At 44.8% G+C, this 26418-nt stretch overlaps 1 protein-coding gene across 1 annotated transcript; it reads right to left on the bottom strand.

Annotated features, from left to right (window-relative positions):
- Positions 1–6835: 6835 nt before the first annotated feature.
- On the bottom strand, positions 6836–24759 carry LOC118371109 (sorting nexin-10B-like). Its single transcript, XM_035756432.1, has 7 exons — positions 24547–24759; positions 12543–12582; positions 11758–11844; positions 11474–11574; positions 10325–10423; positions 8213–8419; positions 6836–7995 (listed from the first exon to the last, which is right to left on the bottom strand). The coding sequence occupies exons 2-7, from the start codon at positions 12567–12569 to the stop codon at positions 7812–7814; spliced, it is 705 nt and encodes a 234-aa protein (XP_035612325.1). The 5' UTR covers positions 12570–12582; positions 24547–24759; the 3' UTR covers positions 6836–7811.
- Between the last annotated feature and the right edge of the window lie 1659 nt (positions 24760–26418).

Genomic DNA, 26418 nt, shown 5'->3' with positions numbered 1-26418 from the left:
CCTCTGCCCCCTCCTCCCCCCTCTGCCCCACCACCTCCCCCTCCCCCTCTGCCCCACCTCCTCCCCACTACCTCCCCCTCCCCCTCTGCCCCACCTCCTCTCCACCTCCCCCTGCCCCACCTCCATCTCACCTCCTCCCCCCCTGCCCCACCCCCCCATCTGCCACCACCTCCCCCTCTGCCCCACCTCCTCTTCCCTCTGCCCCACCACCTCCTCCCTCTGCCCCCCCTCCTCCCCCCTCTGCCCCACCACCTCCCCCTCCCCTCTGCCCCACCTCCTCCCCACTACCTCCCCCTCCCAATCTGCCCCACCTCCTCCCCACTCTGCCCGACCTCACCCCCTCTGCCCCCTCCTCCCCCCTCTTGCCTCCCTCCTACCTCCCCCTCTTGCCTCCCTCCCCCTCTTGCCTCCCTCCTACCCACCCCCTCTGTCCCACCTCCTCCCCCTCTGCCCCACCTCCTCCCTCTGCCCCACCACCTGCCCACCTCCTCCCCCCTCTGCCCCCCACCTCCTCCCCCTCTGCCCCACCACTTCCTCCCCCTCTGCCCCACCTCCCCCTCTTGCCTCCCTCCTACCCACCCCTCTGCCCCACCACCTCCCCCTCTGCCCCACCTCTTGTCTCATCTCCACCCACCACCCCCCTCTCACTTCCTCCGTCTCACCCCACACCTTCCTGCCATCCCCAGCCGCTGCTGCCCATCTGTGACACCCCCCCCCCCACCTTTCAATGGAGACGAATTACCCACTCTGTTGCTAGGAGATTAGAGTCGTCACGGTAACCTGTGCCTTGACAAAGTGGTTGTGATTGGTGACCAATGCACTTGAGGGCAGGGTCATCTCTCTCTGTGTTTAAAACAGATCACGTTTTGTGAGTGTCACTGTGCATATCAGAGGTTGTATGTCAGCAGGTTATTTGTGTGCATTTTATTTTTATCAGGGCAGGGTTAGGTCCTGGCTATATGACACTGATCCTGGCAGACAGAGATTGGCGAGGGCCACATAGGGAAGTGACTACTGTGAGACCGGAGAAACCTTTTACTGGCCGCCGCCGGACACTGATGAATGGACACGGGCTGTTATCGAACGCTACCCTAATCAGCCCAACGATCCAACAGCAACAACATTTTTCAATTTTGTCCCAACTGATAAGGGGCGGGCCATCAGCCACGTCAGGTTTCATTGGCCCAGCCCTCTGTCACTCGGAATAGACCATGATTAGGTACATTACCAGATGATCAAACACAAGGTGCTGATCTGGGGGGGAAGGATGTTTAGGGCTCAGGTGCGGAGGAAGGGTTGTGTGAGTGCGCGTGGATGGGTGTGTAGGGCTCAGGTGCGGAGGAAGGGTTGTGTGAGTGCGCGTGGATGGGTGTGTAGGGCTCAGGTGCGGAGGAAGGGTTGTGTGAGTGCGCGTGGATGGGTGTGTAGGGCTCAGGTGCGGAGGAAGGGTTGTGTGTGTGCGCGTGGATGGGTGTGTAGGGCTCAGATGCGGAGGAAGGGTTGTGTGTGTGCGCGTGGATGGGGTGTGTAGGGCTCAGGTGCGGAGGAAGGGTTGTGTGTGTGCGCGTGGATGGGTGTGTAGGGCTCAGGTGCGGAGGAAGGGTTGTGTGAGTGCGCGTGGATGGGTGTGTAGGGCACAGGTGTGGAGGAAGGGTTGTGTGTGTGCTCGTGGATGGGTTTGAAGTGGATGGGTGTGAAGGGCTCAGGTGTGGAGGAAGGGTTGTGTGTGTGCTCGTGGATGGGATTGAAGTAGGATGGAAATGGAAAAAGTGTGTGTGTAGGGTTAGTGACACATGGGGCAAAAACAGAAAAATACAAATGAAGAGGAATATTTGATATTCACAGTTCGACATTCCATCTCTGTAGGGTTGTGAAGAGATGTAAAATGTAAAACAGCCATAAAATAAGTTTGTCAATTTTGTTTTTGTCTCCCTCCATTACACACATACAGATGTAACAGACACAGGGTACAAGGCTCCCCATCCAAACGGGAAATATCAAGTGTGAAAATGTGAAATTTCATCTGTCGCCTAGAAAGCCAGTCACCTGCCCAGCCTGGGATGTTGACTAATGTGACAGAAAATTAACAATTAAAAATATCACACAAGCCTGGAGCATCGGGCGACGCAGTGCAGCTCGTTCACAATCCACTAGACACCCTAATTGCTTTGTAGAACATTCGGGTTGAAGTTTTGTTTTGTAGGTAAGGAGCTGCATGGATGCACACTGGAAATTGAGTTAGAAATTACTGCTGCTACAGACCTACCATGAATACCAGATATTTGAACTGTACACACAACCACCCCTTTTGATGACCGTGAAGCAGCATTTCCTTTCAGAAGGAAATTGACTATAGGCCCTGGAGGAATGAAACGGGTTGTGTGCGGCGTGTGCAATGCTCAGGTATTACCCAGCGTGCCCGTTAATAAGGTCAAACAAACACTTACTGTACAGTTTGAATATCACGCTTTCTGTACGAGTGTGCATGGTGTATGTGTTAAGAGTGCCATATGAATATCATTAGGTCTCTGTACTACTGCAGAGTAGGTAGTCATCATTTCACAGCTTCACTGGCTTAGAAAACGCGGCAGGTAGCCACGCGGTTAAGAGTGCTGAGCTAGTAACCGAAAGGTTGCTGGTTTGAATCCCCGAGCTGACTAGGTAAAATAAATCTGAAGTGCCTTTAATTGCTCCTGAAAAACCGCTCTGGATAAGAGCGTCTGTTAAATCCCTGAGAGGACGGGCTGGCTAGGTCTTTGGTTAAAGTGGACTGCAGGACAGGAGTGGAGGGAGACCAATGCCATCTTATTTGAGCCTTCACCTGTTTTCCCCACTTACCAATTTACGTGCTGCACAGTATTCCTACCTGCCGCAAATTGACACACAGAAGCACACACAGGTCCTGCTGCTGACAGGTAAATCCTTGGAGTGTTTAATAACAGATGAATACCCCCCTTTAAATGAATACAGCTCACCTGGCAGAACTGACTGGGTGCTGCTGGTGACCAGCTCAGGAGTAGTGTAGCAGGAAGAAATACACCAACAACATAACTCATCAGCACACAAACCAAGGCGCGTGACAAACCAAGGCGTGTTCGGTCTGCTGGCCTGTCTTTGTGAGAGGGGAAGTGACATTAGCCCGCAAACGTGATACATTGTCAGAACGCCCAAATCACAGTCTAGTCAGCACTCTGCCAGACCTGACACACACTTTAATAAACTAGGTAGCCTACACACATGCAGCCCCCCTCCCCGTCAAAGGGAGAAATACTCCCAGAGCTTAAGACATCTCTAAGCAGTGTGTGAGAGCGAAATAGATGGGAAACACTCCTCACACCACTTCAAATACAGAAATTACTTTTTCGTAGGTTAGAACTCACGGAGAAGGTTAGTAAAATTAAGCAGTTGGAGACCTATTCAACCTCTCTTTCATATCGTCTGAGATCCCCAAGGATTGGAAAGCTGCCGCAGTCATCCCCCTCTTCAAAGGGGGAGACACCCTGGACCCAAACTGTTACAGACCTATATCCATCTCCGCTGTGCAATCTGGTTTCCGAGCCGGTCACGGGTGCACCTCAGCCACGCTCAAGGATATAACTGCCATCGATAAAAGACAGTACTGTGCAGCCGTCTTCATCGACCTTGCCAAGGCTTTCGACTCTGTCAATCACCATATTCTTATCAGCAGACTCAGTAGCCTCGGTTTTTCGGATGACTGCCTTGCCTGGTTCACCAACTACTTTGCAGACAGAGTTCAGTGTGTCAAATCGGAGGGCATGCTGTCCGGTCCTCTGGCAGTCTCTATGGGGGTGCAGGGTTCAATCCTCGGGCCGACTCTTTTCTCTGTATATATCAATGATGTTGCTCTTGCTGCGGGCGATTCCCTGATCCACCTCTACGCAGACGACACCATTATATATACATCCGGCCCGTCTTTGGACACTGTGCTATCTAACCTCCAAACGAGCTTCAATGCCATACAACACTCCTTCCGTGGCCTCCAACTGCTCTTAAACGCTAGTAAAACCAAATGCATGCTTTTCAACCGTTCGTTGCCTGCACCTGCACGCCTAACCAGCATCACCACCCTGGATGGTTCCGACCTTGAATATGTGGACATCTATAAGTACCTAGGTGTCTGGCAAGACTGTAAACTCTCCTTCCAGACTCATATCAAACATCTCCGATCGAAAATCAAATCTAGAGTCGGCTTTCTATTCCGCAACAAAGCCTCCTTCACTCATGCCGCCAAACTTACCCTAGTAAAACTGACTATCCTACCGATCCTCGACTTCGGCGATGTCATCTACAAAATTGCCTCCAACACTCTACTCAGCAAACTGGATGCAGTTTATCACAGTGCCATCCGTTTTGTCACTAAAGCACCTTATACCACCCACCACTGCGACCTGTATGCTCTAGTCGGCTGGCCCTCGCTACATATTCGTCGCCAGACCCACTGGCTCCAGGTCATCTTCAAATCCATGCTAGGTAAAGCTCCGCCTTATCTCAGTTCACTGGTCACGATGGCAACACCCATCCGTAGCACGCGCTCCAGCAGGTGTATCTCACTGATCATCCCTAAAGCCAACACCTCATTTGGCCGCCTTTCGTTCCAGTTCTCTGCTGCCTGTGACTGGAACGAATTGCAAAAATCGCTGAAGTTGGAGACTTATCTCCCTCACCAACTTCAAACATCTGCTATCTGAGCAGCTAACCGATCGCTGCAGCTGTACATAGTCTATCGGTAAATAGCCCACCCATTTTTACCTACCTCATCCCCATACTGTTTTTATTTATTTACTTTTCTGCTCTTTTGCACACCAATATCTCTACCTGTACATGACCATCTGATCATTTATCACTCCAGTGTTAATCTGCAAAATTGTAATTATTCACCTACCTCCTCATGCCTTTTGCACACAATGTATATAGACTCCCCTTTTTTTCTACTGTGTTATTGATTTGTTAATTGTTTACTCTATGTGTAACTCTGTGTTGTCTGTTCACATTGCTATGCTTTATCTTGGCCAGGTCGCAGTTGCAAATGAGAACTTGTTCTCAACTAGCCTACCTGGTTAAATAAAGGTGAAATAAAAAAACTGTAAAAAACTGAGGTTAAGGTTAGGAAAGGGGCTAGCAAACAGAGTTAGAGGGGAGAAAGGTTGACTCACCATGACAAGGGTTTGGACTATAGAATACTGTCCAGCCATCCCTACCACAGAAGACCCGGGATTTCAAACCCACAACATGCCTCAGAAGCACAGACAACACCATGTTACTGACCCAGAAAAGCTACATCTTGGCAATATAGCACAGAGTTTCTAAACCCAGAGGTGAAACATCGCGAGACTTCAGGATACGATTGCAAAGCAGACCAGGCGGAGTTTGAGAAGTCAATAAGAGAAGTGAAAAATGATTCCTTAGTTCATCCTCACAACCTACAGTCGGGCTAATCAAAGGCGTGCCTTAGATTTGACAGCCTGCATATGCGCAGTTTGGCATGAGATGGCCGTTAGACCCGATTGTGTTTATGTGCATGAGTTCAGCTAGCCAATGTCACCTCAAAGTGTGATCAGGGATTTCCATTGGAGAAGCAGTTTCTGCCGAGCTTCTTACTGTACTGTCTGACTATAGTTTCAGGATTTCGTTGACGCAGATTCTTTTGAATCTCCAAATCAGACAAACATTTTGCATCTTAAACTGTGGACATTAAATTAAGGGGATGAATATATTGAACTGGTAATCTCCAAGGGAGCTCATTTTAGATGTTACAACACCCTCTACAGGGCTGATAGCACAGAACATCTGGTGAGGCATCCAACTACACTGACCAAAAATAAAACAAAATAAGATGGAGTTACAGTTCATAAGGAGTTTAGTCAATTGAAATAAATTCATTAGACCCTCAACTATGGGTTTCACATGACTGGGAATACAGATATGCATCTGTTAAAATTAATTTTAAAAAGTAGTGGTGGATTAGAAATCAGTATCTGGTGTGACCACCGTTTGCCTCATGCAGCGTGACATCTCCTTAGCATCGAGTTGATCAGGTTGTTTGTGGCATGTTGTCCCACTGTTCAATGGCTGTGCAAACTAGTTTTTTTATTGGCGTGAACTTGCTGTCATAAACCTCAATTCAGATCCAAAACATGCACAATGGTGACATTTCTGGTGAGTTGTTCATAGCTCTGCATGCCCATACCATAACGCCACCATGGGGCACTCTTCACAAAGTTGACATCAGCAAATCACTGATCCACGACAAAAAAAAAAAAACTAGGTCTGCCGGTTACAGTTGAAACAGGATTTATCCGTGAAGAGCACACACCTCCAGTGTGCCAGTGGCCATCGAAGGTGAGCATTTGCCCACTGACATCAGTTGATGCCGAACTGCAGTCAGGTCAAGACCCTAGTGAGGACAACGAGCATGCAGATGAACTTCCCAGGGACGTTTTGACAGTTGGTGCAGAAATTATTTGGTTGTGCCAACCCAGATTCATCAGCTGGATGTGGTCCTGGGCTGGAATGGTTACACGTGGTCTGTGATTGTGAGGCCGGTTGGACGTACTGCCAAATTTTAAAACGACGTTGGCAGCTCTGGACATTCCTGCAGTAGCACGTCAATTGCATGCTCCCTCAACTTGAGACATCTGTGGCATTGTGTTGTGTGACAAAACCGCACATTTTAGTGGCCTTTAGTCCCTAGCACAAGGTGCACCTGTTTAATGATCGTGGTTTAATTAGCTTCTTGATATGCCACACCTGTCAGGTGGATGGATTATCTTTGCAAAGGAGAAACACTTGAATTGAGAAATAGGCTTTGTGCATATTGAACATTTCTGGGATCTTTTATTTCAGCTCATAGGACCAACACTTTAAATGTTTATATTTTTGTTCAGTATAGATCGTCACTCATAACAGAAGACATCTAGGCCAGAGGCTGGTGGGAGGAGCTATAAGACAGGCTCATTGTCATGGCTGGAATGGAAGCTTCAAATGTAGTTTCATGTTTTTGATACCATAGCAGCCATCACGATAAGACTTACAGCACTTCCCACCAGCCTCTTCTAAGCCTACTGAAGTTAATGCTGAAGGAAAGCCCAGGGATAACCTTAACAAGAAACTAAAGCACATTTCAACAAAAATTACTTGGACATTCCAGGATTTCAAAGGGCACCAACCACCAAGTCAATAAACCATCAAGTTACTTCTTAATTAAAAAAAAAAAAAAAAATCATACTTGGAATACTTTAAAAAGTGAGCCTATACAACAAACACTCTGCCTCCCTTGCTAACCTTATAGCACAGTTTAATTGTGCAAATTGTTATTTATTTTTTTAAAGTATAATTTAAGAACCTTTCCTAGTATGATTGCAGGTAAACCGATTCACATACAAAGGAACAAAATGTAAAGCACAAGTTAGAATTCAAGAATGATATTGCATTAAGACAACGTTCTGTTTTGGACAAGACTCATTCACTAGCAACACCAGTTGGTCCGCAATAGAGGCTATGTCAATAAAATATCATTTAAGAAAACATGGCTCAGTCTTTTTTAAAAAGAACGATGGGGACGCAGAGAGAATTCCAACAGAACCACACCTTTCTATGCCACCAGTTAATCAGAGATTTGAGAAGCACGTCAGGAACAGTAGCAAACAGTCTTTTGAGTAGTTTCCCAGACAAAGATTAAGCCTAGACATGGAATAAAAAGCACTTGAAAGAATCTCCATTTAGCATGCAGGACTAGGCTTAATCTTTGTCTGGGAAACAGCCCCTTTGTGCATGTGTGTGGAAGTGGTGTGTCAGGGCTCCATGTGTTCCTGGTCACACGACGACTCTGACAGACTGCTGAAGAATCCCGCATCCTGGATGCGAATGTTGCCGTCAGAATTTTCACAGGTGCTGCAGTCAAAGGGTAGAGGGCTGGGGCTCTGGGGGACCCCAGAGTCATGGCTGTGGCCCAGACTTGACGTGGTGCTGGTGAGGCTGAAAGTACGGAATAAAAAGGGTAGAGGTCATGTCGGCTTGCTTCGTTTCTCCGACAGCATCTGATATCAAATCATGCATTTTTTCATAGACAATCGCTGTTGAGAGTCAATGGATGTCATTGAAAAACAGTCTTAATCAATCTGTCAAATTTAGTACGAAATCTGTAGCTTCTTGATATGCCACACCTGTTAGGTGAGTTCATACCGTTACTTACCTTTCACAGTCTGAGTTGAAGTACACCTTGCTGCCCTTCTCTATGGGGAAGCGTGTGCGGTGACAGTCGCTACACATCTGGATGGCCTGTGCCACTGTGTAGCGTGTCCGGCCCAAGACGCATGCCTCCATCTTGGTCGTACTCAGCTGGGATTGGAGGAACAGGTGCACTCTACTGTCAGACAGCAGCAGGGGGTCCTGGAGGATACTGGGGACGAGGAGAAAAATTTTCATTTGTTGGCTAATTAATAAACAGTGATACATACAACTATCAAGAACACCACACAAGCCGTATTTCCAATTTGTTTTTGAAGTTAACAGTGCTCCAGGTTACAAAGTGTGGTAGGAGATTAAGTGAATTGTTATTCTAAGCTCTGGTACCCTATGCCAAATCTCTATGACAGGAGAAACTAGGCAAAAATGAGATCAACATTATAATCAGTTCATAAATGGCTTCTGTTTCAAGTGGAGTGGAGGAAATGAATGAAGTTGCTGGTAAAAGCCACTGGATGGCGTTTGGTGCCATAAATATAACATCTTATACAGAGGCTTTACAAAGGAAATGTCATACTAGAGGAAAATCTGAATTCATGTGATGGAATTATATTGCTATTCATTTGGGATAGAAATATCCCCCCCAAAAATGTTTCCTAATGTACAAAAGGGGATGTACACCAGATTGCTATGGACTCTGACCAGTGGTGTAAAGTACTTTAGTACATGAAAGCATCTTTACTTTCATTTTTTTGTATCAGTACTTTATTTGACAACTCTATACATTCTCCCGACACCTAAAAGTACATTACAGTTTGAATGCTTAGCAGGACAGAAATGGTTCAATTCACACATAAGAACATTCCTGGTCTTCTACTGGCTCTGATCTGACACGTTTTGTATGTACATTTGGTTGTTGGAGCGTGCCCCTGGCTTTCCCTTAAATTTAAAAAACAAGAAAATGGTGCCATCTGGTTTGCTTAAAGGAATTTGAAATTGACACTTTTGATACTTCAGTATATTTGAGTATATTTTCTATTAACACATCTTTGCTTTAGTTTGGTAATGGGTATTTTCCACCACTGCAACTAACCAACATTTTATTTTTGGGTTATTAAACTAATTGACAAACTTCAGTTCAATTACTTGAATTCCATTTAGTTTGTGAGGCCAATGCTGAGAGAGATATCAAGTCAGGGGCTGTGGGACGCACGCCTGAAGGGAGTTGTAGTTTTCATTAAGCAAATATTCAACCTAATTCAGCGTAGAAACATGGTAATTAACTACAATGACCATAATCCATTTGAACCTGATCTAACATCTCTGGAGATACCTGAAAATAGCTGTGCAGCGACACTCCCCATCCAAGCTGAGAGCTTGAGGGGATCTGCAGAATAGAAAGGGAGAAACTCACCAAACACAGTTGTGACAAACTTGTAGTGTCATACCCAAGAAGATTTGAGGCTGTAGTCGCTGCTTCATCAAAGTACTGATTAAAGGGTTTGAATACTTATGCAAATGTGATTTACGTTTATTTTTAATACATTTGCAAAAATGTAAAAACCTGTTTTTGCTTTGTCATTATGGGGTATTGTGTGTAGATTGATGAGGGAAAACATTTAATTAATTTTAGAATAAGGATGTAAAGTAACAAAATGTGGATAAAGTCAAGGCTCTGAATACTTTCAGAATGCCCTGTATAGCTGTTCTCGTCTGGCTGCTACTGCCTGAGATGGTTACTTTAAGGAATGAAAAGTAATCAAATAGAAACTTAGTCATATTATTTTATAAGTTAATGTTCACCATTTTTGGCTCCATTTCTATTAGAAAGCTCAACTCATTGTAACGTCATTTCATAATGTATTTTTTTAAAATTCGAACCTTAAATCAAAAGCTGTGATTTTTTTCAAATCTAAACTAAACGACTTCCAAAAGCACTAATTGTTCATCACTATTGACCAGACAACCACTTGAGGTAGGAAAACATCTGACAAACTGACTTTGGTTGCATCAGACCCATAGATGGGCTATGTCTGGATCATCCCTTCAAACCTTTTGAACATGCAAAACCTGGCAGCCATTCATAAGGCTGAGGAGAGGAATAAACAAGGACACTTACATCTCTAGAAACTCCCGCAGGCCATTCATCCTCTGGTTGACCTTGTAGGGGTTTTTCATACTGAAGAAAGGGTTCCGGGGAGGCAGTTTGGGCAACTCTCTGGAAAGGGACAACAGTGGCTTTCAATGTGGCACTGTCATAGGATGCCACCTTTCCAACAAGTCTGCCCTGCACCTGTCAACAGTAAGTGCTGTTATTGTGAAGCGGAAACGTCTAGGAGCAACAACAGCTCAGCTGCGAAGTGGTAGGCCACAAGCTCACAGAACAGGAATGCAGAGTGCTGAAGAGCATCTATCCTCGGTTGCAACAGAGTTTCAAACTGCCTCTGGAAGCAACGTCAGCACAATAACTGTTCGCTGGGAGTTTCATGAAATGGGTTTCAATGTCCGAGCAGCAGCACACAAGCCCAAGATCACCATGCACAATACCGAGTGTTGGTTGGAGTGGTGTAAGCTTGCAATCATTGGATTTTGGAAATGCGTTCTCTGGAGTGATGAATCAAGAGAACGCTACCTGCCCCAATGCAGTGCAAACTAAAGTTTGGTGGAGGAATAATGTTCTGGGACTGTTTTTCATGGTTGGGGAGAGGCCCCTTAGTTCCATTGAAGGGAAATATTAACACTACAGCATACAATGAATTTCTAGACAATTCTGTACCACCAACTGTGGGAGCATAACAATGCCCCGTGCACAAAGCGAGGTCCATACATAAATCGTTTGTCAAGATCAGTGTGGAAGAACTTCACTGGCCTGCAAAGCCCTGACATCAACCCCATCAAACACCTTTCGAATGAATTGGAATGCCGACTGCGAGCCAGGCCTAATCACTCAACATCAGTGACAGACCTCACTAACGCTCGTGGCCGAATGGCAGCAAGTCCCGCAGCAATGTTTCTACACTAATGAAAAGCCTTCCCAGAAGAGTGGAGGATGTTATAGCAGCAAAGTGGCAACTAACTGCATATTAATGCTCATGATTTTGGAAAGAGATGTGGACACCTGCTCGTGGACACCTGCTCGTCGAACACCACATGACCAAAAGTATGAATAGTCAACCCCTGAAAGACAAGTGCATACATCATTGCAGGAGTGATCAAATGATGCAGTGAAGAGGGCCTACAGTGAACTATCACTATGGATTATACGTACATGAGCATAGTGTTGTCCTGCAGACGCTGCCGGAGCCAAACAAACTCACTGTATCGCCTCCGCACAGAGGAAGTCTTCTTCCTAAAACACATGCTATTGGTCTTAACACAGGAAGAAGGTAAATCAAATTAGCAGAGGGTTTATAGCCAATATTACCCCACTTCAGATTGTCATGAAGTTAGAAGTTGCCAATAAATACACAGCTTCCTCAATCTCTCAGAAGCTGAAGATGTTAATGTTTAATGATGTTCATCAAGTGAAGTGTGCTGTGCAGTAGTACTCACATGTAAACAGATCTCATAGTCAACGTGCGTGTGCCAGAAGTCATCTTCGTGGAATTGTGGCTTCTGGACCCAGACACTGACAAACTCCTGCAAAAGAAAGAACAGTGTTCAGAGGGGAACTGTGTGGCATTTTTTTTGCTCAAGAGCAATGAAGTCACAGGAGAGGAAACATTTCAGCAGAAATGTTACCCAACCTGTCAGTGTGATTTTTTTTAGTTGTGCTTTTCTATAAACCAATTTCTGTGTTCATGCAAGTGACTAAACGAATCCTCACTATCAGTATCTGCAATTTGGCAGTACGCCCAGAACCTTGTTTAGAGAAAGAAATCTCAGTTTCATCGTCCCAGCTTAAAGAAACCTTGAGGTATTGGTCAGTCACGTGAGTATAGCAAACATTATGAATAAGCGAAATCATTCAAATTTAACTTGTCAGTATTTAAGGGAACTAATGGGACTGCCATGTTAGAGCTCACTTCAGACCAGTACTTTATGCACTGAAGTTTGACTGACCTCCAGCTTGCTGACAAAGAGTATTAATTTAAGACAGACTTAGTGTGCAGTGTAATCATTTTCACAACAAGGAAAAACTAAACAGTATAGGTTTAATAGAGAGTTAATGTTCACCAGCTCTGCCTTCATCCTTGACAACTACAGCATGTGCAGTCTTTCCAGACCAGCACTAAAACCCAATAAGGTTTATTGGCTCTGGGACAAGAACAAAAGTCAGCACATCATATAGCTCTCCATGAGCAGAATTAGAGAGTCATGACAGGTCTATCACTTGCCTGTTTCATTAGACTGTCAATCTCCATCGTAGACTGGAATCTGGGGGAGATGGGACAGAACCGCATTCAGTCAATTGGCAAACTGGCAAGAATGAGGTTGTGCTTCTCTAGTAACGGTTTTTCTACAGTTAATTTACTGACAGTCAGTTCTATTACGTAAAACCATCACAGAGATGGAAAAAAATGGCAATGTTTAGTCAAACACTCTCTGGCACACAAAGCCTACCCGACCCTTTCAAGTTCTCCTCTAAACTAGGGCTGAGAATTGCCAGGTAACTCGTGATACGAAATCGGGTCACTTAGGTGGCGATTCAATTGCAATTTGAAGTACCAAACATATAGCTCAATACATGTCTACTGCAGTGAGACAATAGAAACGAGTTGATCAGTCAGGGAAATAAAAAGCTGAATTATTGGCTCACTAAATAAGAAAAAAATTGAGAACAAGCTACAGGATGAAAAAAAAAAAAAGAGTTTGAGCAGGTACAGCCCACTAGCGCTAGCTAACTCTAACAGAAAATATTGTTACTTGTTGTCAAAGTACCAATATACTGTCCAAAATAATATCGCAATATGAAAGAGATTTTTCACCCATCCCTACTATAAACCAGGCCGCAGAGTAAACGACATGATTCTCCATGCACCTGGATAAACGACATTCATATGCCGGAATCATTTGGCAACTTTCTGTATTCAACACAATACATCCTGATATTCTGTTGCAAACTTGCAACCATGGACGCCAATGTGCGTCTCAAGTCAGTGGGTTTTCACCAGTCGGGTCAGAAGAGTGCTGTTCAATGCGAACACATCAGACCCACAAACCAGCAATACAGGTGTACCCCATGGCAGTGTCCTTTTGCCAGTTCTGTTCACACTCTACATCAACAATTGTACCCCTATAAGAATCAGGATGCGCACAGTAAAATATGCTGATGATACAGCAATTGTTGATTTAATAGGTGACAATAAGGGATCATAGCTTTCACCTGATCAGTCTACGGCACAGTTTCCCAAAGTCGGTCCTTGGGACAATCCTGGGTGCACGTTTTGGTTTTTGCTGTAGCACTACACAGCTATTCAAATAACCAACTCATCATCAAGCTTTGATCATGTGAATCAGTTGTGTAGTGCTAGGTCAAAAAACAAATCTGCACCAAGGGAGGCCCTAGGACAGAGTTTGGGAAACCTTGGTCTACGGCACAGAAAGAGCATGTTTTGCAAAAATGTAAAGTTCAGTCAATTGAGTTCTATTCGCAGGCTACAGTAAAATGTTTAACGTGTGCAATGATGTGCCAAAGGAATCTGATTTGAGTGCATTATAGGGTAAACAGTTAAGTGATATGTCAAGGTGCCGATCCATCATTATTGTGTAACTAATGTTCGGGAATGATTATAATGGAGAAAGCTGATCAGAGAGCAGCCCTACCTTTATTTTGAACTATCAGTAGCAAAAAACATGATCCAGTGACACACTCACAGAACGTTCTCACTGTGTGGCGTTTTTGGGAAACACATGTTACGTGGGCTGTTGTAGGACAGATGCATGGTTAAAGAGTTCCATAACTATCAGGAAACCGGGCCCAGATCTGCAACTGACATGGAGCCCATCCACAGACATACCATTTCAATTTCCTCTTTGTATTAAACTATGGCATGGGACCACACAGCAGTCATACCGCTCAGGAAGGAGACGCATAGTCTCCTAGAGAGGAACTTTAGTGTAAAAAGTGCAAATCAATTCCAGAACAGCAAAGGACCTTGTGAAGATGCTGGAGGAAACAGGTACAAAAGTATCTATATCCACAGTAAAACGAGTCCTATAGCGACATAACCTGAAAGGCTGCTCAGCAAGGAAGCCACTGCTCCAAAACCACCATAAAAAAAGCAAGACTACGGTTGGCAACTGCACATGTGGACAAAGATCATGCTTTTAAGAAATGTCCTCTGGTCAGATGAAACAAAAATTGAACCGTTTGTCCATCGTTATGTTAAGAGGAAAAGCAAGAAGCTTGCAAGCCGAAGAACACCATCCAACCATGAAGCACAGAGATGGCAGCATCATGTTGTGGGGGTGCTTTGCTGCAGGAGGGACTGGTGCACATCAAAATAGATGGCATTATGAGGGAGCGAAATGATGTGGCTATATTAAAGCAACATCAAGGCATCAGTCATGAAGTAAAAACTTGGTCGCAAATGAGTCTTCCAAATGGACAATGACACCAAGCATACTTCCAAAGTTGTGGCAAAATCGCTTAAGGACAACAAAGTCAAGGTATTGGAGTGGCCATCAAAAAGCCCTGACCTCAATCCCAGAGGAAATGTGTAGGCAGAACTGAAAAAGCATGTGCAAGAAAGGATGCCTACAAACCTGACTCAGTTTCACCAGCCCTGTCAGGAGGAATGGGCCAGAATTCACCCAATTTATTGTGGGAAGCTTGTGGAAGGATACCCAAAACATGTGACCCAAGTTAAATATAAAGGCAATGCTACCAAATGCTAATTGTGTAAACTTCTGACCCACTGGGAATGTGATGAAAGAAAGAAATAATTATATTATTCAGACATTTCACATTCTTAAAATAAAGTGGTGATCCTAACTGACCTAAGACAGGGATTTTTTACTAGGATTATATGTCAGGAATGGTGAAAAACCGAGTTCCTGCATTGGTAAACTTCTGACTTCAACTGAACATATTCTCATTCACCCCTTTAGATGTGTGTATTAGGTAGTTGGAGAATTGTTAGATATTACTGCACTGTCAGAACTAGAAGCACAAGAATTTAGCTACACTCACATTACCATCTGCTAACCATGTGTCTGACAAGTTTTGATTTGAAGGGTTTCTTTATTTGTACTGTTAACATAAGATTCAACAGACAAACTGAACAAGTTCCACAGACATGTGACTAACAGAAATAACATGTCCCTGAAAAAAAAAGGGGGGGGGGGTAAAAGAAAATAGAAAAAAAGTCAACGTAGCTGGTGGCCACACCAGATACTAAGTACTGCAGTGCATCTCCTCATGGATTGCACCAGATTTGCCAGTTCCTGCTGTGAGATGTTAACCCACTCTTCCACCAAGGCACCTGCAAGTTTCTGGACATTTCTGGGGGGGGGGCCCTAGCCCTTACCCTCCGATCCAACTGGTCCCAGACGTGCTCAATGGGATTGAGATCCGGGCTCGTCGCTGGACATGGCAGAACACTGACATGCCCGTCTTGCAGGATATCAGCCACACTGCTCGTTCTGTAAGTGGTGGCATTATCATGCTGGAGGGTCAAGTAAGGATGAGCCTGCAGGAAGGGTACCACATGAGAATGTCTTCCCTGTAATGCACAGTCCGATGATGCTGTGACACACCGCCCCAGACCATGACGGACCCTCCACCTCGATCCTGCTCCAGAGTACAGGCCTCGGTGTAAGGCTCATTCCGTCGACGATAACGATAAGCGCGAATCCGACAATCACCCCTGGTGAGACAAAACCGCAACTCGTCAGTGACGAGCACTTTTCTCCAGTCCTGTCTGGTCCAGCGACGGTGGGTTTGTACCCATAGGAGACGTTACCAGTGAGGTCAGGTGAGGAACTGCCTTACAAGCCCTCAGTCCAGCCTCTCTCAGCCTATTGCGGACAGTCTGAGCACTGATGGAGGGATTGTGCATTCCTGGTGTAACTCGGGCAGTTGTTGCCATCCTGTACCTGTCCCGCAGGTTTGATGTTCAGATATACCGATCCTGTGCAGGTGTAACACGTGGTCTGCCACTGCGAGGACGATCAGCTGTCCGTTTTGTCTCCCTGTAGCGCAGTCTTAGTTCATATTGTAGAATAGTGAAGACGTCAAAACTAAGAAATAACATCTGGAATCTTGTAGTGACCAAAAATTTGACTAGTCAAAATATTTTAGATTCTTCAAAGTAGCGACCCTTTGCAAACGCTTGGCACTCAACCAGCTGAGTTCTCATATGCTGAGCACTTGTTGGCTGCTTTCCCTTCAGTCTGTGGTCCAACTCAACCCAAACCATGTCAATTTGGTTGAGGTCGGGTGATTGTAGAGGCCAGATCAGATACAGCACTCCATCACTCTCCTTGGTCAAATAGCCCTTCCACAGCCTGGAGGTGTGTTTCAGGTCATTATCCTTCTGACAAACAAAATTATGTTTCCACTAATGATGGTGTATCGCTGCAGAATGCTGTGGTAGCCATGCTGGTTAAGTGTGCCTTGAATTTTAAAAAATCTATTAAAAATTACTGACAGTGTCCCCAGCAAAGCACCACCACACCATGGTGGGAACCACACATGCGGAGGTCCGTGCACCTACTCTGCATCACAAAGACACGGAGGTTGGAACCAAAAATCGCAAATTTGGACTCACACCAGAAGGACAGACTTGCAGTCTATTTTCCATTGCTCATGTTTCTTGGCCCAAGCAAGTCTTCTTATTGGTGACCTTTAGTAGTGGTTTCCTTGCAGCAATTCAACCATGAAGGCCTGATTCACAGTCTTCTCTGAACAATTGAAGTTGAGATGTGTCTTACTTGAACTCTGACACATTTATTTGGGCTGCAATTTCTGAGACTGGTAACTAATGAATGTATCCTCTGCAGCAGAGCCAACTCTGGGTCTTCCTTTCCTGTGGCAGTCCTCATGAGAGCAAGTTTCATCATAGCACTTGACGGTTTTTGCGACGGCACTGAAATTTTCCAGATTTAGACATTAAGGTCAGTCAAAGTAATGGACTGTCATTTATCTTTGCTTACTTGAGCTGTTCTTGCCATTATATGGACTTGGTCTTTTCCCAATTGCACAAAGGAAAGAAATTCCACAAATTAACAAGGCACACCTGTTAATTGAATTGCATTCCAGGTGACTACCTCATGAGGCTGGTTGACAGAATCCTAAGAGTGCAAACCTTTGAAGTAAATGTTTTTATTTTATTTTTTATTTCACCTTTATTTAACCAGGTAGGTAAGGTAATGAGGTAAGGAAATAAATAGACCACGGTGGCAAAGTAATTACAATATAGCAATTAAACACTGGAATGGTAGATTGGCAGAAGATGAATGTGCAGGTAGAGATACTGGGGTGCAAAAGAGCAATTTTGATTTATTTTTTATAAATACCAGTATGGGGATGAGGTAGGTAGATAGATGGGCTCTCTACAGAGGGGGTATGTACAGGTGCAGTGATCTGTAAAATCAGTGGCGTTCGTTTGGTTAGCATGGAAGCACTCTTCATGGAGTGGCACGGGCGGGGTTAAGGATTGCCACCGACGCACACCCCCACGCAAGTCAGGCTGCCGATACGCATTGACTACATCCCACAGTGACCGTATGCACATATACCAACCAGAAGCCATGGATTACAGGCAACATCTGCACAGAGAGAAAAGGCGAGAGCTCCCGCTGTCAAGGAGCGGGGACACTAACAATAATTCCTGCTGGGCTCTGACGAATCATCAAAACAGGTAAAGCATCAATACAGGACAAAGAGCAAAAATCCTACTACACCGGTTCTGATGCTTGGATGTGGCAGTGTTTGCAAACTATTACAGATTACAAAAAGGGAAACCCAGCTGCTAGCTGCACCAGTGACGCGAGCCTACCAGCCTCTATGCTCATGTCGAGGTGAGCAACACTGAAACATGCGTGAGCGTACCAGCTGTTTTGGAAGACTTATCACGCTCTCCGTACCCGATGTGATTAAGACCTTTAAATAGGTTATCATTCAGAAAGCCAGAATGCTTACGTACTCTGCGCATGAGCTGACCAGCTAACAAGTGTCTTCACAGACATTGTCAACCTCCCTGACCAAGTCTGTAATACCTACGTGTTTCAAAACCACCATAGTCCCTGTTCCCATCGGCAATCATGAAACGCTTAAAAAAAAATGCACCATCATCCCAGACACCTTGGAACCACGCCAATTCGCATACCGCCCCAACAGATAACCCATTCTACACTGCCCCTTCCCACTCAGTGTTCTACACCATAATGCCCTCCAAACTCATCACTGAGCTTGGCATCCTGGGACTGAACACCTCCCCCTGCAAATGGATCCTGGACTTCCTGATGGGCTGCCCCCAGGTTATGAGGGTTGCCCCCTCAGGAGTGTGCTTAATCCTCCTCCTGGACTCCATGTTCACCTATGAAGTCCGGCGCCGACTGAGATGGCCGCCTCGCTTCGCGTTCCTAGGAAACTATGCAGTTTTTTGTTTTTTTACGTGTTATTTCTTACATTAGTACCCCAGGTCATCTTAGGTTTCATTACATACAGTCGAGAAGAACTACTGAATATAAGATCAGCGTCAACTCACCATCAGTACGACCAAGAATATGTTTTCCGCGACGCGGATCCTGTGTTCTGCCTTACAAACAGGACAACGGAATGGATCGCTTGCAGCGACCCAAGGAAACGACTACGAAAAAGAGGGAAACGTGGCGGTGTTCTGGTCAGACTCCGAAAAAGGGCACATCGCGCACCACTTCCCAGTATTCTTCTTGCCAATGTCCAGTCTCTCGACAACAAGGTTGATGAAATCCGAGCAAGGGTGGCATTCCAGAGGGACATCAGAGACTGCAACGTTCTCTGCTTTACGGAAACATGGCTTACTGGGAAGACGCTATCCAGGGCGGTGCAGCCAACGGGTTTCTCCACGCATCGCGCGGACAGAAACAAACATCTCTCTGGTAAGAAGAGTGGCGGGGGCGTATGCCTCATGACTAACGGGACATGGTGTGATGAAGGAAACATACAGGAACTCAAATCCTTCTGTTCACCTGATTTAGAATTCCTCACAATCAAATGTAGACCGCATTATCTTCCAAGAGAATTCTCTTCGATTATAATCACAGCCGTATATATCCCCCCCCAAGCAGACACATCGATGGCTCTGAACGAACTTTATTTAACTCTTTGCAAACTGGAAAACATTTATCCGGAGGCTGCATTCATTGTAGCTGGGGATTTTAACAAAGCCAATCTGAAAACAAGACTCCCTAAATTTTATCAGCATATCGATTGCGCAACCAGGGGTGGTAAAACCTTGGATCATTGTTACTCTAACTTCCGCGACGCATATAAGGCCCTGCCCCACCCCCCTTTCGGAAAAGCTGACCACGACTCCATTTTGCTGATCCCTGCCTACAGGCAGAAATTAAAACAAGAGGCTCCCACGCTGAGGTCTGTCCAACGCTGGTCAGACCAAGCTGACTCTACACTCCAAGACTGCTTCCATCACGTGGACTGGGACATGTTTCGTATTGCGTCAGATGGGAATATTGACGAATACGCTGATTCGGTGTGCGAGTTCATTAGAACGTGCGTCGAAGATGTCGTTCCCATAGCAACGATAAAAACATTCCCTAACCAGAAACCGTGGATTGATGGCAGCATTCGCGTGAAACTGAAAGCGCGAACCACTGCTTTTAATCAGGGCAAGGTGTCTGGCAACATGACTGAATACAAACAGTGCAGCTATTCCCTCCGCAAGGCTATTAAACAAGCTAAGCGTCAGTACAGAGACAAAGTGGAATCTCAATTCAATGGCTCAGACACAAGAGGCATGTGGCAGGGTCTACAGTCAATCACGGACTACAAGATGAAATCCAGCCCAGTCACGGACCAGGATGTCTTGCTCCCAGGCAGACTAAATAACTTTTTGCCCGCTTTGAGGACAATACAGTGCCACTGACACGGCCTGCAACGGAAACATGCGGTCTCTCCTTCACTGCAGCCGAGGTGAGTAAGACATTTAAACGTGTTAACCCTCGCAAGGCTGCAGGCCCAGACGGCATCCCCAGCCGCGCCCTCAGAGCATGCGCAGACCAGCTGGCCGGTGTGTTTACGGACATATTCAATCAATCCCTATACCAGTCTGCTGTTCCCACATGCTTCAAGAGGGCCACCATTGTCCCTGTTCCCAAGAAAGCTAAGGTAACTGAGCTAAACGACTACCGCCCCGTAGCACTCACTTCCGTCATCATGAAGTGCTTTGAGAGACTAGTCAAGGACCATATCACCTCCACCCTACCTGACACCCTAGACCCACTCCAATTTGCTTACCGCCCAAATAGGTCCACAGACGATGCAATCTCAACCACACTGCACACTGCCCTAACCCACCTGGACAAGAGGAATACCTATGTGAGAATGCTGTTCATCGACTACAGCTCGGCATTCAACACCATAGTACCCTCCAAGCTCGTCATCAAGCTCGAGACCCTGGGTCTCGACCCCGCCCTGTGCAACTGGGTACTGGACTTCCTGACGGGCCGCCCCCAGGTGGTGAGGGTAGGCAACAACATCTCCTCCCCGCTGATCCTCAACACGGGGGCCCCACAAGGGTGCGTTCTGAGCCCTCTCCTGTACTCCCTGTTCACCCACGACTGCGTGGCCACGCACGCCTCCAACTCAATCATCAAGTTTGCGGACGACACAACAGTGGTAGGCTTGATTACCAACAACGACGAGACGGCCTACAGGGAGGAGGTGAGGGCCCTCGGAGTGTGGTGTCAGGAAAATAACCTCACACCCAACGTCAACAAAACTAAGGAGATGATTGTGGACTTCAGGAAACAGCAGAGGGAACACCCCCTATCCACATCGATGGAACAGTAGTGGAGAGGGTAGCTAGTTTTAAGTTCCTCGGCATACACATCACAGACAAACTGAATTGGTCCACTCACACTGACAGCGTCGTGAAGAAGGCGCAGCAGCGCCTATTCAACCTCAGGAGGCTGAAGAAATTCGGCTTGTCACCAAAAGCACTCACAAACTTCTACAGATGCACAATCGAGAGCATCCTGGCGGGCTGTATCACCGCCTGGTACGGCAACTGCTCCGCCCTCAACCGTAAGGCTCTCCAGAGGGTAGTGAGGACTGCACAACGCATCACCGGGGCAAACTACCTGCCCTCCAGGACACCTACACCACCCGTTGTTACAGGAAGGCCATAAAGATCATCAAGGACATCAACCACCCGAACCACTGCCTGTTCACCCCGCTATCATCCAGAAGGCGAGGTCAGTACAGGTGCATCAAAGCTGGGACCGAGAGACTGAAAAACAGCTTCTATCTCAAGGCCATCAGACTGTTAAACAGCCACCACTAACATTGAGTGGCTGCTGCCAACACACTGTCATTGACACTGACCCAACTCCAGCCATTTTAATAATGGGAATTGATGGGAATTATGTAAATATATCACTAGCCACTTTAAACAATGCTACCTTATATAATGTTACTTACCCTACATTATTCATCTCATATGCATATGTATATACTGTACTCTACATCATCGACTGCATCCTTATGTAACACATGTATCACTAGCCACTTTAACTATGCCACTTTGTTTACTTTGTCTACACACTCATCTCATATGTATATACTGTACTCGATACCATCTACTGTATGCTGCTCTGTACCATCACTCATTCATATATCCTTATGTACATGTTCCTTATCCCCTTACACTGTGTATAAGACAGTAGTTTTGGAATTGTTAGTTAGATTACTTGTTGGTTATCACTGCATTGTCGGAACTAGAAGCACAAGCATTTCGCTACACTCGCATTTAACATCTGCTAACCATGTGTATGTGACAAATAAAATTTGATTTGATTTGATTTGACTGCGTGGCCGCGCACAACGCCAACATCATTACGTTTGACAACACAATAGTGATATAGGCCTGACAACCGACGATGAGACAGACCTGGCAGTGTTGACAACCTCTCCCTCAAAGTCAGCAAAACAAAGCAGCTGATCGTGGTCTAGAGGAATTTTATTAGTCACACGCGCCAAACACTACAGTGAAATGCTTACTTACGAGCCCCTAACCAATAGTGCAGTTTCTAAAAAAATTGGAATAATAAAAGATAAAACAAATAAAGCGCAGCAGTAAAAATGATTTAAAAAATACATACACAGGAGGTGCCGGTACAGAGTCAATGTGTGGGGGCAGCGGTTAGTTGAGGTTGTATGTACATGTAGGTAGAGTTATTAAAGTGAATATGCATAGAAGACAAGAGTGGAGAGGGGAGGGGCAATGCAAATAGTCTGGGTAGCCATTTGACTAGATGTTCAGGAGTCTTATGGCTTGGGGGTAGAAGCTGTTTAGAAGCCTCTTGGACCTAGACTTGGCACTCCGGTACCGTTGCCGTGGATCTGGGGGTATTCTCTCCACCAAACACGTTAATATCCAGTTGCTAAGCATGTTTGTCTAGAGGAAACCAGTGTCAAGAGGCTAGCTCACGTCTAAATTCTCTAATTAAAAATACTGCCATTCCAACCTCTGCTTTGATTTTAAGCCTCACCTTGCCTAGTTAAGTTTACTTTGTTATAATTCTAATTCAATTTGAGGCTACATGTCATATTACATTTTATTTCCAACAACCAACTCCACAATAAATCAGGCTGCATATTCATGGTTTGCACCTCAGTCACAACGTTGCCTTTTATCAATGAAGCAGCCATATTGGATGAGTAAAAGTAGAACATGGGCTATTGACTCGTTTAAATTACACTATAGATGCTTGGGAATACAATGACATTACTAAAGTAGGCACATATTTGGTAAGAAACAGCTTCGCCATCATGTTGTGAAATTTACTTTAGATGGCAATGTTCTCATTAGCTAGTAAAGTTAATTAAATATTGTAAGCATTTCACTGTAATTCCACACCAGTTGTTTACAAAGCATGTGACAAAGATGATTTGATCCCATGTATAACCAAACCGCCAGACCCCAGAAATGGTTCAACCCCACTATTAATCTGAACTGTATGAAATGTACATTTATCCCATCCACAGTTTGTGATATTGCTCATGATTTACATTGTTGAATGTATTTATGCACTGTGTGGGGATGTTGTGTTATGTTTGAGATTCAAGACACATTTCCCTAAAGGGACAGTGTTCAACCAAAGACAACCAACAGTTCAGACCAGGCATATTTTGTCACAACAGCAAACCACAACTGCTTAGAGAAGAACTTCAAAGTAAACACCCATGTGGCACCCTACTAAAGTGACCCTACTACACATTGCGAGATATTTGGCAAAATATACCAGCATGCCTATCCACAGGAAAACAATGGGGGGGCACAGCGGTCCAGTGGCAAAGGTTATTCCAGAGCTAACGTTTTAACGGAGTACACTGCCCAGTATTACATAATTAGGAGATTGGACACTATGTTAATCATGACAATTTAAAAAATATATATACACTGCGAGATTTGGCAAAATACAGACAAAATTATATTTTCCTATAGGAAACAATGGGACAACCTCAGTTCCATGAGTAATTGTTGTTTAAATTTAAACTACCAGCAACGTGGGCAGGTCTCATTTCCAACAATAGCGAAGCAGGCCTTGTGACGTAGTACAATAGGCTGGGAATAGAACTCTCATAAGGCGAGATGGTGCCACAGTGATCAATAGCACTAATAGCTGGCGGGGGGAGGGGGAATTCCCTAAAGCCTGTTTTTTCATGATTACTTAAACTACATCAAGCAGCTGGGACATAAAATAATATTATGAAACTGGGCTACATGCCAGATGAAATGAACTAGCTTTTATCATGAAATGAACGAGCTTTTATCAGAAATAAACATGGTTAAAAATGTAATGTGTTCAGCCTAGTTTCGGTTGACCCCAAAAGGCCAACTCTGACTACATGTGTGGGTATGGATGTGAAGATCCTTGAACCACTGCAGCCCCTCATGAGTTCCTTTTGAGGCCCAACCCTAGGCTGAAACGTAATTGAGGAAGCCGAGGTTAGACCGCCTGCAATAAACACATTTTGCAAACAGAGACAAATGGCCACGCTTTTGAAATACAGAACAATACTGGAGAAATGGTGATTGCATTCCACAGGTTTGTTTGGCATTTGAACCGTTGCAAACGCACCAGAGTCAATACATGGGAAACTGTACTTTTTCACAACATTAAAAGCATGTTTATCTCTAATAAAAGGCATAGTAAGCCTACGTGTCTTACCCTTTGTATCGGATTATTTATCCTTTCAGCTGGCAATTCGTTAGTGCCGCATGAGCAGGCTATTCTTCACCGAGTGCTCTTTTTCGCGGGTCTGCCGAATGCAATTCGTTTGAATATGATAATGAGGCGCGCGCGCTCTGTTTCCTTACAGTCCAATGCACGTTCACGTTCAACCAAGAACCTCCGCCTGGGACATTTTCATAACTTCTTCGTCGACATCACTATGGTGGGTTTATACTTTATAGTTTATAATTTCAGCTTCATATTATTACAAAACATTTCTTTAGGCTATTTGAACTAAGGATAGCTAGCTGGCAAGTGTCTGGAGCAGTTTTCCCAAAAGTAAACGATGTGTAACGTCAAGTTTCGCTTGCTAGCCAAGCAACAACGTCAATGCCACTGTCAAGCCAATCTACTAAATGTACATGATTGAAATATATGAAACTGATCATGACTATATTTAATCTAATTTCACTGCGATTGGTTAGTCAACATGCAATAATACCTATATACTTTGAATCATAGAGATACATTATTTGGGTTTAGATGAACAAAATCAAATTATTATTTTTTTTTACCTTTATTTAACCAGGCAAGTCAGTTAAGAACACATTCTTATTTTCAATGACGGCCTGGGAACAGTGGGTTAACTGCCTGTTCAGGGGCAGAACGACAGATTTGTACCTTGTCAGCTCGGGGGTTAGAACACGCAACCTTCCGGTTACTAGTCCAACGCTACCCTTTCCCCCGTGACTGTGATGCAAACCAATACAAAAGGGAAGTATGATCAGTGATTATGCCTATATACATTGATATTCATGTTATGTTTGTGAGTTGTACAGTAGTAGAACTATCTGCATAAGCTGTATGTGAGTGAGCATCTCACTCTCTCTTTCATACAATCCTCTCAATTCAGTTCAAGGGGCTTTATTGGCATGGGAAACATATTTTAACATTGCCAAAGCAAGTGAGGTAGATAATATACAAAAGTAAAATAAACAATAAATATGAACAGTAAACATTCCACTCACAGAAGTTACAAAATAATAAAGACATACAAATGTCTTATTATGTATACAATCGGTATGAAAAAGTTTGGGCACCCCTCTGAGGCTGCATAATAATTTACTTTGTCGTCACAGAAGCTGATCACAGTGGGTTGCCATTAATTTTCTAATAAAAGCTGAGTACTGGGGTATTGTCCAGACAAAGATTTTTAGTGTAGCGATATTAAGTTGTTTGAAATTAAATCAGATGTGAAAAATAGGCTATGCAAAAATGTGTGCACCCTTGTCATTCTGATGATTTGAATACCTGTAACTACTTAGCACTGATTAATTGGAACACACAATTGGTTTGGTGAGCTCATTAAGCCTTGAACTTCATAGACAAGTGCATCCAATCATGAGAAAAGCGATTTAAGGCCAATTGCAAGTTGTTCTCTTTGACTCTCCTCTGAAGAGTGGCAAAATGGGGGCCTCAAAATAACTCTCAAATGACCTGAAAACAAAGATTCTTCAACATTATGGTTTAGAGGAAGGCTACAAAAAGCTATTGCAGAGATTTAAGCTGTCAGTGTCCACTGTGAGGAACATAGTGAGGAAATGGAAGACCACAGGCACAGTTCTTGTTAAGGCCAGAAGTGGCAGGCCAAGTAAAATATCGGAGAGGAAAAGGCGAAGGATGGTGAGAACGGTCAAAAACAGCCCACAGACCACCTCCAAAGACCTACAACATCATCTTGCTGCAGATGGTGTCACTGTGCATCGTTCAACAATTCAGCACACTTCGCACAAGGAGAAGCTGTATGAGAGAGTGATGCAGAAGAAGCCTTTCCTGCACACACACCACAAACCGAGTCGCTTGAGGAAT

The sequence above is a fragment of the Oncorhynchus keta genome, chromosome 20 (genome assembly GCF_023373465.1).
Source record: "Oncorhynchus keta strain PuntledgeMale-10-30-2019 chromosome 20, Oket_V2, whole genome shotgun sequence".
In the NCBI taxonomy this organism is placed as follows: Eukaryota; Metazoa; Chordata; class Actinopteri; order Salmoniformes; family Salmonidae; genus Oncorhynchus; species Oncorhynchus keta.
This window is presented reverse-complemented; position numbering and strand designations above follow the sequence as displayed.